Source organism: Sminthopsis crassicaudata, chromosome 1, assembly GCF_048593235.1.
Source record: "Sminthopsis crassicaudata isolate SCR6 chromosome 1, ASM4859323v1, whole genome shotgun sequence".
Lineage (NCBI taxonomy): Eukaryota > Metazoa > Chordata > Mammalia > Dasyuromorphia > Dasyuridae > Sminthopsis > Sminthopsis crassicaudata.
In genome coordinates this window covers 30,359,580-30,372,878 of record NC_133617.1, presented here as the reverse complement: position 1 = coordinate 30,372,878, position 13,299 = coordinate 30,359,580, and the positions used below count along the sequence as shown (strand labels likewise).

The 13,299-nt window shown below is 44.6% G+C and overlaps 1 protein-coding gene across 8 annotated transcripts in view; it reads left to right on the top strand.

Moving 5' to 3' along the window:
• Positions 1 to 13,299, top strand: part of CUX2 (cut like homeobox 2) — a 373,197-nt gene that overhangs the window by 332,519 nt on the left and 27,379 nt on the right. For all 8 annotated transcript variants that reach the window (XM_074297416.1, XM_074297402.1, XM_074297401.1 and 5 more), the window contains 5 exons: positions 4,654 to 4,845; positions 6,072 to 6,130; positions 7,111 to 7,159; positions 7,258 to 7,357; positions 8,464 to 9,123. In XM_074297416.1, the coding sequence (XP_074153517.1) occupies positions 4,654 to 4,845; positions 6,072 to 6,130; positions 7,111 to 7,159; positions 7,258 to 7,357; positions 8,464 to 9,123 (1,060 nt within the window). The remainder of the gene's footprint in view (positions 1 to 4,653; positions 4,846 to 6,071; positions 6,131 to 7,110; positions 7,160 to 7,257; positions 7,358 to 8,463; positions 9,124 to 13,299) is intronic.

The following is a 13,299-nucleotide window of genomic DNA, read 5'->3' as shown; positions in this document are numbered from 1 at the left end:
ACCTTTTCCTTATCCCCGATGCCACAAGCTGCTAGTGCCGTCCTCTGCCCCTAAATTACCCTGTGTAATCTGTATATATTTTCCATATTGCTTGAATGTATCTGTATGCTGTCTCAGAATAGAATAGAATATAAATAGGATATAGGAATAACCGCTTCTGGAGGGCAGAGATTGGTCAATTCCCTAACATCCAGTGTCATGCACAGAGTAGGAATTTAATAAATGTTGATTGGTTTCCACTTCCATCAGTGGGTGCATGTGTGTGTGTGTCTGGATCCACAGCCATTCAGCGTCCAGCAGCATTTCTCTGTGTGTGCTTGTGCCCGGGTGGGTCAGCAGTTTTGCATCTCTAAGGAGGGTCTTTATATTCTCACTCCTCTAGGAGAGAGAGAGAGAGAGAGAGAGAGAGAGAGAGAGAGAGAGAGAGAGAGAGAGAGAGAGAGAGAGAGAGAGAGAGAGAGAGAAAGAGTAGCATAGTCTGCTTACCTGTGTAACATATCCCAGGATATCCTCTCAGTTTTCTCTTGAGCTCAGGTCAAGTGGTGCCTTCTACACAAAGCCTATCCTGATTTTTTCTTCCCTGACAGATTTTCCTTCCCCAGGCAAAATCACTTTGTATTCATATTGTATATATTCCATGTGTATATGCATATGTATATATATAACATTGTATATGTACATATGTAAAAACAAAGATAGAAAAAATGAAGTGATAGAGACATATAGATTAGCTAGGTGATAGAGATAGATTGGAGAGATGATAGATAGATAGATAGATAGATAGATAGATAGATAGATAGATAGATAGATAAATGGATGAATGGTCGAGATAAATTGGATAGATAATAGATAGATGGTTGGATAGAGATGATGAGATAGATGGTAGAGAAATAATAGATTGATTGATTGATTAGATAGATGGATGGATAGATATAGTTAGGTGGATGAGAGAGATAAATGGATGAATTAGGTAGAAAGAGATAAATAGATATATGGATGGATATAGATAGATAGATAGATATGATGAGATAGATGGTAGAGATAGATTAGATAGATGGAAGAGAAATAATAGAGATAGATTGATTGATTGATTAGATAGATGGGTGGGATGGATAGATATAAAGAGAGATAGATGGATCTATGGATGGATGGATATAGATGGATAGATGATAGAGACAGATGATAATTAGAGATGATAGAAGATGATAGAGATAGAGAGATGGTAGAAAGAGATGATAGAGATAGATGTATGGATGGATATAGATAAATGGATGATAGAGATAGAAGATAGAGATGATAGAGATAAATAGATTGGATGGATGGATGGATGGATGGATGGATGGATGGATAGAGATGGATGATAGAGATAGATGAGAGATTAGAGAGATGATAGGGAGAGATGATAGAGAGATATATGGATAGATAGATAGGTAGAAAGATAGATTGATGATAAATATGGAGATAGAGAGACAGAGACAGAGAGAATGTGTATAATGAATAGGCACACTGGGCTTCAAATCCTTTTGAAGGCATTTACTACTTTGTGACCTTGGGCAAATTACTTCTCTAGGACTCAATTTCCTCTTCTTTAAAATATTGGATTGGATCATCTCTAAGGTTCCTTCCTGCTCCATAATGTGGTCCTTTATTATCTCCTCCAGCTAGACTAAACTTGAGCACAAGGACAATTTTAATTTTGTCTATGTGACCCCAGGGTCTGGCATGTCATAGGCGTTTAATAAATGCTTATGAATTGATCACTGCAAGTGTAGACCATATCCATTTGTCTCTTGGGTACCTGTCTGTGTGTTTTTTCTTTTTGTGTCTATGTAGGTGTGGACGTATCCACATCTGCGTGGCTGTCCAGAGTGTGTCCGTATATGCTTACGTTTGTGTCTTTGTGTCTATGTGTAAAGGAGGGAGGAAAGAGAATGGGAGAGGGTGAGCTCTCTTTAGCCTGGTATCGGTTCTTAATTAACCCCCTTGGAACCCAGCAAACAGCCATGCTAATCAGCCACTGGGAACTTGGCTGGTTTGGGGGCGGGGTGAGTTTTTTTCATAGTAGAAACAGTGAACCTCGTTGCTAATTAATTTAATGTATTAATGACATCCATTTCCTGTTTCAGTTGGCATTTATCTTCCCTGCAGAATAGCTTTTTTTTCCCCTTGATACCTGTTGTGTTTGTTTACTTGGAGTCCTTGCCTAGGACCATGCCATCCCCCTCTCCTGCCCTCCCTTTCTGCCTTCCCCACCCCCTACAGCAGATTCTCAGAATTCAAAGCCAGAAACTACTTTCCTTGGTAGCACAAGGGAAATATTTCTAAAGTATGAGCCAGAGGCCTCCTTGGACCTCGGTTTCCTCCTTTGTAAAATAAGGGAATTAGATGAGATGGCTTCTGAGATTCTTTACAGCTCTAGATTCGATGATACTGACTTTTCCTGAGAATGGAAGATGTAGAATTTTGTGGGGAGTCACAATGCATCTCTAAGGAGGGGCCCTGAGCCCTGGAGTTTCTTGTTAAATTGGAAGCCATAATGGCGGCCTCAACCCAACTATCCCATAAGAAACAATCAATGTGATCAAAGAGAGGAAATCAGATTTTCTGATTGGCCAGTTTGCCCATCATAATCCTAATCAGAGACTCATGCCATGTTCATGCTAGAAAGAACATTTGAAAAGGTAGAGATTGATGGACCTTTGGCTTGGAGTCAGGAGAGACCTGGTTCTAATCCCACCCTGCCACCAAAGGTTTCCCTGACTCAGTTTCCTCATTTGATAAATGGGGGTGATAAAATGGTCTCTGTTTCAGACAGAAATTGGGATGTGAAATCATCTCTGGAAATATTTCCCAAACCTTAAGCTCCAGTGTACATTTCTCATCCAATCCCCCCTCACTTTACAGAAGAATTGAGTGAGACTCAAAGAGATTGTGGAACCCCACATTTTAGAGTTGGAAGGGACCATCAGTAGGCAAATGACACATAAAAAGCACAGACAAAAGGAAGGAAGCATGAGATTATCTTGTGTCCTGGGTCTTCAAACACCTTCTACTCTATTCCTGTCATTTTACAGATGAGGAAACTGAGGTTGGGGAGAGTGACCTTCCCAAAGTCACACAAACAATAAGGAGCAGAAACAGACCTTCTGACCCCACATAATTCACAGCACTAAGATTTTCAGAACCCTGTTTTATAGCTGGAGGAAAATGGAAAACAGAAATACAGAATTATCAGCCTAGGTTCCTTCTCTGCAAGGTGCTGAGTTTACAGGATCTTTAAAACTAATCTGTCAACAAGCATTTATTAATCACTTATTGTGTGCCAGGCATTCTGCTAATTGTCAAAGCAAATTGGCCAAAATTTGCTCCCTGCCTTCATTTAAATGAGGCACCAAACATGTATAAAATGCAAAAAGCCCTGACATCCCCTGTCCTAAAGTCCCTCCCATCTCTGACATTCCTTGTCCTAAGGTCCCTCCCAGCTCTGACATTCTCAGTTCTAAGAGCCCTCCCAGCTCTGACATTCCCAGTTCTAAGGCCCCTCCCAGCCCTGACATTCTCTGTTCTAAGGTCCTTCCCAGCTCTGACATTCCCTGTTCTAAGGCCCCTCCCAGCCCTGACATTCCCTGTTCTAAGGCCCCTCCCAGCCCTGACATTCCCTGTTCTAAGGCCCCTCCCAGCTCTGACATCCACTGTTCTAAGTCCCCCTTCCAGCTCTGACATCCCCTGTTCTAAGCCCCCTCCCAGCTCTGACATCCACTGTTCTAAGCTCCCTCCCAGCTCTGACATCCCCTGTTCTAAGGCCCCTCCCAGCCCTAACATTCTCTGTTCTAAGCTCCCTTCCAGCTCTGATATTCCCTGTTCTAAGGCCCCTCCCAGCCCTAACATTCTCTGTTCTAAACTCCCTCCCAGCTCTGACATCCCCTGTTCTAAGGCCCCTCCCAGCTCTGACATCCCCTGTTCTAAGCTCCCTCCCAGCTCTGACATTCCCTGTTCTAAGGCCCCTCCCAGCTCTGACATTCCTTGTTCTAAGTTTCCTTCTAGTTCTGACTGTCTATAATAACTGTCATAACCCAAAATAAAGTGAATAGAAGTCAAGTGGCAAAACTGTGGTGATACAAATCCGTGTCTGAGAGGAAAAAAATTGTATTGAGCTTACGGATTAGAACTATCAGGCCAGATATAGAAAAGAGAGAAAGGCATCCAGGTGAGGGGGCAACAGGGACACAGGTATGGAGGTGGGAATTGACTCTCCTATGCTGATATAAAAGGTGATAGTCACAAAGTTTCTTAAATTCTAGGCCACAACTCTTTGTGGGGTCACATCATTGAATTTGGAAGTTGTGAAATTATTTTTTATTATCCATAAATGTTTGATTTGTATACCTATTTTATATGCCTACATAACCTGAGGTCATGTAGACATTTCTCAGGCAAAAAATAAATAAATGAATTTAAAAATAAAAATAAAAATTTTTTAGGCAAAAACGGGTCACAAGTAGAAAAAGTTTAAGAAGCCCTGTCTATAACAGGGTTAGAACTATGTCAGGCTCCATGCTGGTTTTTTGCTTTAAAATTCAGGTGGCTCATTCTCCTCCATCCGTCCCCATTCCTGCTCCCTTCCAAGAGAGTAAAGCTCATCTCTGTTTTCAGGATAAAGTCAACTATGCTCTGTGCTCTGGACCCAGGCTGGAGGCTGCCCTGGCCTCCAAGGACCGGGAGATCCTCCGACTTCTGAAAGACATCCAGCAACTCCAGAACTCCCTCCAGGAGCTAGAGGAGACGTCAGCTAATCAGATAGCCGATCTGGAGAGGCAGCTCACTGCCAAGACTGAAGCAATCGAAGTAGGTGCAGTGAGGAGTCTCCAGAGAGAGGTCCGGGGGACCATGGCAGACATGCAGGTGGGGGCGGGGGGAAGTATCAGATCCCAAAAGAACTGATCTCAAAGTTGGGAGGAGCTTGAGTAGCCATTTCATCCAATCCCCTCCCACCCAGATAATCCTCTCTTACAAGATCCCCAAAAGTGGTTCCTGGCTTCTACTTGAAGACCTCCAGTGAGGGGAAGCCCCCCCAACTTCCCAGGAAAACCAGGTCCACTCTGGAACCACTCTCATCATTAGGAAGAATCTAAACCTGGCTTTAACCTTGAGACTATGGTTGAAACCCTCGATGGCTTCCCAAAAGATTTGCCCAAGGATAGTCATATTATAATAATAATTATAATAGTCATTATGCCAGTCACAATAGTTTATCTCCTTTAATGATTGCCTTCATTCATTCAAGGAGGGGTGACATGATCACCAAGTGAGGAAGTTGGCCTAGGCCTAGTCACGGAGCCCTAGGTTCCAGGCCCACCTCTGACTTAGTCTGCTTCGGCCATCTTGGACTGATTGCCAGCTGTCATGGTAGCCCAGGCCATTCTCTGAGAGCAGTGGTACAGAGGGATCATGAAATCACAAATCTGGCCAGAAAAGAAATTTATTAAAGACACTTTCCTCAACACAGAGCTCCTGTGGCCAGTCTATTTATCCTCTCCAAATTGCACTGCCTATTACATCCCTCTGTTAGTGTGAAAGTGTAAATTGTGCCCACTCTGGCCCAGGGGCACCATATCTCATCCAACATTCTTTCCCCCACCTTCCCGAAGCTCTCTGCACACAGTCGGGGCTTAATAAATACTGGTTGAATTAAATTGATGCCCTCTCAAAACAGAATCTCTCACCTACTGCAGTGGAGGCTAGTGGACAGAATGCTGGATCTGGGCTCTCAGTGCCTCTGATACATACTATGTAAGTGACTGTAGACAAGTCATTTGTAAGTTATCTGTGCAGCGAAGGAGCAAGATTCAATGGCCTCTGGGGCTCCTCCCACTAGAGGATCTAGGATCTGTGAGTGGCCATCCCTCCTCCAAGGTCAAGTCCCAGAATCGGAGACATGGACTCTGGGAGGACCAGGGAAATACTCATGGGTGGCAGTCAGGATAGGACAAGCCTTTTTCTGGGGTTTAGAGAGATCCCCAGCTGTCTGCCACGAGTCCCACCAACTCTGCTTTGGGGATTTCTTGTTTCAGAAGTTGGAGGAAAAACTCCAGGCTCAGTCTGACTATGAGGAAATTAAAACAGAGCTAAGGTACGGTGAACAAAATCATGACCATCTCCCTTTCTCTAGGGAAGGGCCCCAGGCTGGGGTGGGGGAAGACAGGGTGCCTACTTCTCCCCTCTCCCTCCTCCTTTCTTTTTTCTCCATTCTTCTCTCTTCTCTTCTCTTCTCTCTCTCTTTTCTCTCTCTTTTTCTGTCTCATCTCTCATCTGTTTCTCTTTACTATCTCCTTCCATCTCACCTCTTTCATTCTTCTTAATTCTCTTTACTCTTTCTTCACCTCTTTATTCTTCTCTCTCCTCTCTTCTATTTTCTTTCCCCTCCTTTTTCTCCTTGCATCTCCTCTGTCCTCTTTTTCTTTTCTCCCTTTTCTCTTTTTCTCCCTCTCTTCTACCTTTCTTTCCTCTCTCTTTTCTCTCCTTTCTCCTTATTCCTCTCTTCCTCCTCCTCTTGTCTCCTCTCTTTCAATTCTCGATTTAGTATAAGAAATTAGCAGAATAGACTCTACTCAGGGAAGAACTGAGAAATGGGCTGAGTTTGTTGGTGCATCCCTCTCTCTCCCATTTGGATATTTCCTTATCCTTTGGAGGGTCCCCTTCCCGTTGCTAATGGCCCCTCCTGGCAGGCTTTGGGTGTCTGGCACACCAATCCCAAAAGCATGCTATGCCCTCAGCTTTCTCCCTGCAGTAGCAGCTCCCATTAAGAGTCTCTTCTGCCCATCCCCCTATGCCAAACTGGGTCCTCTTTTCCTTGAGGGGATCCACATAAAAGGGCCCTGGTAAATAGTAAATGATGAGCTTGTTGGGTAATTACCCCTCCTACGGAGAGCTCTTTGGGAACCTGGGGGTCTTTCAAAGTGCCTATTTCCCCTACATCGAAGGGTGGCCCTGGAGTTGGGATTGGGGGGGGGGGGGCGGACCATATCCAATTGTTAAAATTTTTATCCAATGGGAGCTTTCCTCGCACTTGGGGAAACCCTAACCCTAGATGGTTTCCCCTCTCTCCGGCAGCATCCTGAAAGCTATGAAGCTGGCCTCCAGCACCTGCAGCCTCTCCCAGGTGAGCGTCTCTATCTCTGCCTAGGAAGGGAGAAAAATTTCCAGGCCTGAATTGAGCCTAACTCATCCCCTCCCCCACTCGGGGTTTTATCTCTGCAGAGCATGGCCAAGCCCGAGGACGCCTTGATGATAGGAAAGGATGGGTTCTTTCCTGCCCAGAAATTTCTCCTGGAAAAGCCGAGCCTCCTGGCCAGCACTGGTAGGAATGATGGGAGCCTCAGTGTGGGTGGAGGGAGGAGCCCACTACTCCAAAGGCCCTTCTGTACTTTCCCCCCTCCTGGGGACTTCTTCCCAGCATGTAAGCAGGAGAAATGAGTCCGGGGAGGGTCCGCACCATTGGGCTAAAAGGTCAGACTGTGTCATTCCCTCATCTTGAAAAGATTAATCGAGTGAGACCGAGACATCTGTATCTAAGAACTTGGAGATCACCCCCTCTAGACCTGGAAAGTGCTTAGAGATTACCTTAGAGATGAAGAAACTGAGCTCCAGAGGCATCCATTTAGATCTGGGAGAGACTTCTGAGGTCATCTAGTCCTTACTTTGCAGAATAGAAAACAGGCCCACAGGAAGGAAGTGAGCCCCCAAGAGCAAGAGATAGAGTTCAAATTTAACCTCCAGGTCCCTCACTCTATACTTACGGCTCTTTCAATTTCCCTACAGCTCAGCCTAAGTTCCCGGGCTCATCCCAATACTGATCAATACTCTTTTAACACCCTTTCTCTCTATATACACATTCATTGCTACCCAATTCCTCCATTTTTAGATGGGAAAACTGAGGTCAAACATTTCTCTCTCCTTTAATACCCTTTCTCTATACACATTCATTTCTACCTACTCTTCCCCCATTTTTTAGATGGGAGGATATTTCTCTCTCCTTTAACACTCTTTCCCTTTCTCTACACCTTTATTTCTACCCATGTCCCTCATTTTTTAGATGGGAAAACTGAGGCCCACTGGAATGTCAATGTGGGATGAGATTAGGGTGGGGAGTTTATTCCTTGGTCTTCATGCTGTCCCAGTCATCTCCAAAAGTAGCTGCAATGTAACTGCCCACTTTATAACTCGGGATTCAACTGCAGGCAGTGTGCTTCTTAATTTCTTTATGCTTCATTTTCCACATCTGTAAAATGGACAGGATAATTCCTGCCTTGACAATTCATGGGTTCATTACAAAGCTCAAATGAGATGATGGAGATAAAAGCATCTTGGAAAATTACAAAGATCCTGGTGGTGAAGGGGGTGGCCTCCCTAGGGGGTCCCCGCTGGCCTTGGTCCCTATAGCTCCCTTCTGTCTTTATTCTCTAGAGGAGGATCATTCTGAAGATGATTCTGTCAAAGATTCTCTGGGAACCGACCAGTCCTACCCCTCCCCCCAGCAGATGCCTCATCCTTCAGGGCCAGAAGACCCCATATCGCCAAGTCCCGTCCAGTCCCTGCTGGGCCCTGGCTTGGGGCAGGAAGGCCAAAGGACTTTCTCTCTGTCCCCCTTCCCTAGCCTGGGCTCTGGCGAGAGGCTTCCAGGGGAGGCGCTACTCCCTAAGCCAATGATGCCCCCAGCATTCAAGGGTGAGGCTGGGGGCCTGCTGGTGTTCCCACCAGCCTTCTACAACGCCAAGCCCCCACCGCCTCCGGCTCCCCCCAACCCGCCTGCCAGCACTGATACCACAACCCCCGGACCTCCCGGGGACCAGGTGGAGGGTGGCACGGTGGATGAGGAGCAGTTGGACACGGCCGAGATCGCTTTCCAGGTGAAGGAACAGCTGCTGAAACACAATATCGGGCAGCGAGTGTTTGGCCACTACGTGCTCGGTCTGTCCCAGGGCTCGGTCAGTGAGATCCTGGCCCGGCCCAAGCCATGGAGGAAGCTCACAGTGAAGGGCAAGGAGCCCTTCATCAAGATGAAGCAGTTCCTGTCCGATGAGCAGAACGTGCTGGCGCTGAGGACCATTCAGGTGCGCCAGCGAGGTGAGTGAACTACCCACCCACCATCTTCCAATGGGCCACCAGCCAGGCCACAGACTGGGGCTCAGGCCATCCTCTCAAGTCAAGTCAGTTCAACCCAACAGATATTTCTTAAGCACCTACTATGTGCTCAGGATTAACTTCAATCTTGAAGTGAAGAGATACAAAAAATCAGAAATAATCCCTGTGCTCAAGTCCCTGTGCAAACTCAAGGAGTTTGCAGTTCTGTCAGGAGGAAGCAAATGCATTAAGGCAGCTGAAATATATACAAAGTAACATGAAATGATACAAAGGTAAAATGAAACGAATATACTTGCCCTCAAAGAGATTGCATTCTATGAGAGGAAGCAACATAAACACCAGCATTAAGGCAACCCAAATACACACAAAGTAACATGCAGTGATACAAAGGTAAAATGAAATTAATATACCTGCATTAAAGCAACCCAAATATATACAAAGTAGCATACAGTGATACAAAGGCAAAATGAAATTAATATACCTGCATTAAAGCAACCCAAATATATACAAAGTAGCATGCAGTGATACAAAGGCAAAATGAAACTAGTATACCTGCATTAAAGCAACCCAAATATATACAAAGTAGCATACAGTGATACAAAGGCAAAATGAAATTAATATACCTGCATTAAGGCAACCCAAATATATACAAAGTAGCATACAGTGATACAAAGGCAAAATGAAACTAGTATACCTGCATTAAAGCAACCCAAATATATACAAAGTAGCATGCAGTGATACAAAGGCAAAATGAAACTAGTATACCTGTATTAGAGCACCCAAATATATACAAAGTAGCATACAGTGATAGAAAGGCAAAATGAAACTAGTATAGCTACCCTCAAGAACCTTATCTTTCACTGGAGGTGGGGGGAGGACAATATAAATAATTATAAAATATGTTTCAGGGAGTGGGGGAGATGATAAGTCAAAATCTAACAGCCAAAAGAATCAAAGAATCAGGATGATCCTTATGTAGATAGTGACACCTGATGTAATCCTTCAATTTCAGTTCACCTCAGTAAGCATTTATTAAACTCCTGCTGTGTGCCAGGATCTTGACTAGGTACCTAGTCCTAGTACCTACTACCTAGTACCCAGTACCTAATACTGGAGATACAAAAGCAATTCCTGCTTGAGATGAATTTAGATTATAACTGGGGAATTTATCTAATTTAGCACTTTGCTCAATTAGGTAGAAATCAAATCAAGAAACATGTATTGAGCATCACTTTGTATGCAAGCAACTATGCTGGATATTTTGGTGCTCAGATGTTCTCATCAGCACGAATTCTAACTCCCCCGTGCATTGTCAGTCTGTGAGATGCTTCTCAACGTCTAGCTCTGGTCCTACAGAGTTTTCTTTGGATCAGTTATGGGCACCAAGCTTAGAAAGTGGATAAGTCAGAGCATCTAGAAGGTAGTTAATCCAGATCACAACTGTGGGAATCATTGGAGGCACAAGAATATTAACCTTGGAAAAGAGAAGCTTCAGGGAGGATTATAACTGTGTTAGACAATAGATGGATAGATGAATGGATGGATAGATAGATAGATAGATAGATAGATAGATAGATAGATAGATAGATGGATGGATGGTGGATAGAGGGATGACAGCTAGGTGGCACCATGGTGCACAGTGTGCCAAGTCTAGAATTAGGAAGACTCATCTCATTGATTTCAGATTTGGCCTTGGATACTTGCTGGCTGTGTGACCCTGGACAAGTCACTTAACCCTGTTTGCTTCAGTTTCCTCATCTATAAAATGAGCTAGAGAAAGAAATGGCAAAACATTCCATTATCTTTGCCAAGAAGATCCAAATTGGGTCATAATGATTGGACAACAACGGAGATAGGTAGAGCATTAAGTTTTTACTAGTTGCTAACAAGCAAGTCAGTCCACGCCCTCAAGGAGTTTACACTCCAGTGGAAGAAGATATCCACAAAAGGGAGCTGGATGGGCAGCATGATTTAGAGTCTGTGGCCAGGGAGTGAAATGGAGGCTTGAGTCTAGACAAAATAAGGAAAAGCTCCCATCTCAGAAGCCAGAGGAGTTTCCAGGACAGAGTCCAAGTTTCTAATGAAGAGGAGCTAGGGATGGTGGCTAGAGTAGAAGTCTTATGGTTTGAAACCAGTGGCCAGGTGTTCTTGCATTGGCTAAAAGTGAGCAAGGGACCCAACCATGTGAGCTGCCTTGGGTGGTAATAAGCCCTTGGCTCTGAAGATCTTTGAGTAAAAGCTGGTTGGGGTCTTGTCGGGGCTATAGTAGAGGGGATTCCAGTTTAAGTTTGGCTAGAACCAGATGAAAGAGTCTGTGCTTCTGCAGCTTGTTCTGTTGAATCCCAGACAGCAGGACTAAGAGCAGGTGCACATTGAAAAGGGACAGATTTCATCTCAATGTCAGGAAAATCTTCCTGACAATAAGAGCTAAGGCAGAGTGGGTTGAGTTCCTCCCAGAGGGAGCACTCCCCCTCCCTAGAAGCCTTCAAGCCATTTCTCAGGCTTGAAACAGAGAACAGGGATTTTGGACCAACTGGCCACTGAAGGGCCTCCCAATGCTCTGCAGCTCTGATTGAACTGAAGCTTCTGCTGTGTCATGAAATCCCAACTCAACACGTAGGCTGTCCACCTGGTATCCCTCACACATGATGCACAACCATGATGCACAACCATACTGCCACCTTTCCTGCACACTTGTTATCAAGAGATCTTTTAGGCCATCTCTCACACACAGCAGCCTGCTGAGCCCCACCAAAAGCCCTGCGGTGCCCCAGAAATTTGGATTTTTGAAGATAATCATGTCCCTGATTTGAAGCTAATAGCATTACCAGGATAATTTTGGTTTTTAAAAAAGGATGGGCTTTGATTCAAGGGATCTCTCTCTCTTTCTTTCTTTCTGTCTCTCTCTCTCTCTTCTCTCCCTTGTCTCTCTCTCTTTTCTTTTTCTTTCTCTTCTCTCTCTCGCTGCTCTCTTTACATCTCTTCCCTTTCTTTCTCTCTCCTTCCTTTTTCTTTTATCTCTTCTCTCTGTCTCTCTCCTTATTTTCCCTTTCTGTCTTTCCTTTCTTCTCTTTCTTTCCCTCTTTCTCTTCTTCATCTCTCTCTCTGTGTATGTTTTTTCTTTCTGTTTCTTTCTCTGAGTCTCTTCCTTCTCTCTGCATCCCTTTCTCACACCCCTTCTTCTTCCTCTCTCTCTCCCTCTTTTCCCTCATCCCTTCATCCTCTGCTTTCTCTCCCCCTCTCCCTTTCTCTCTCCTCATCTATACTTCAGACTCTATTCATCAGCAGGATCTCTTTTCTCCCCACCAGGACCTGCCCCAATTACTCTGACTCTTGTGATTTACTTCCTGGGCTTGCCTAGTCACCAAGTGTTTGTTAAGCATTTACTGAATGTCAGGCACTTTTGAAAGCCCTGGGGGAAAAATACAAAGAAAGGCCAAAAAAAGAACTCACAAATGAATAGAGAAATAACATCGAAATAAAACGATATATATTGTAACAATGGAAGACAGTCTGAAAGGGGGAGGTACCACCAGCTGTGTGACAGTAAAAGGCCTCCTGAAGAACATGTGATTTTAGTGGACATTCAAGCAGCAAGGGAAATTGGGAGGTAGAGGTGAGGAGGGAGGGCATCCCAGACTTTAAGCTCAGCCAGTACAAAGCTGTGAAGTCTGGATATAGAATGTCTTGTGTTAGGAACAGCCAGGAGGCCAGTGGAGCTGGATGGTGGGGTTAAGGAAAAAATAGAGTAACAGGTGATAGTATAAAAAGACTGAGGCAATCAGATTTCCCTAATGCCACCTAGACCATTGACCATCTCCAATTCAGTTCTGGGCCCCAATTATGGTCCATTCACAGTGGCTGCCCTAGATTATTGACCCATGAAAACTGTCTTCAGAAACTTTAAGGGACTGTCCCATGAGAGATTTAGTCTGTTTGGTCCCATAGGGCAGAATTAAGAACCACAGCTGGATGTTGTGGAGAGGCTCATTAAAGCTGTGGGTCAGGAAGAACTTGCTAACCCAAAGTCAAATGGGCCACTTCTAGTGGTAGGGAGCTCCCTTCCCCTCCCCACTTCTGCTCCCCAGATGTGAGAATGGAATGCTTTCTAGTAGAAGGACAGTAGGTCAAAATGCCCACAGGAGCAGACCGATGTCA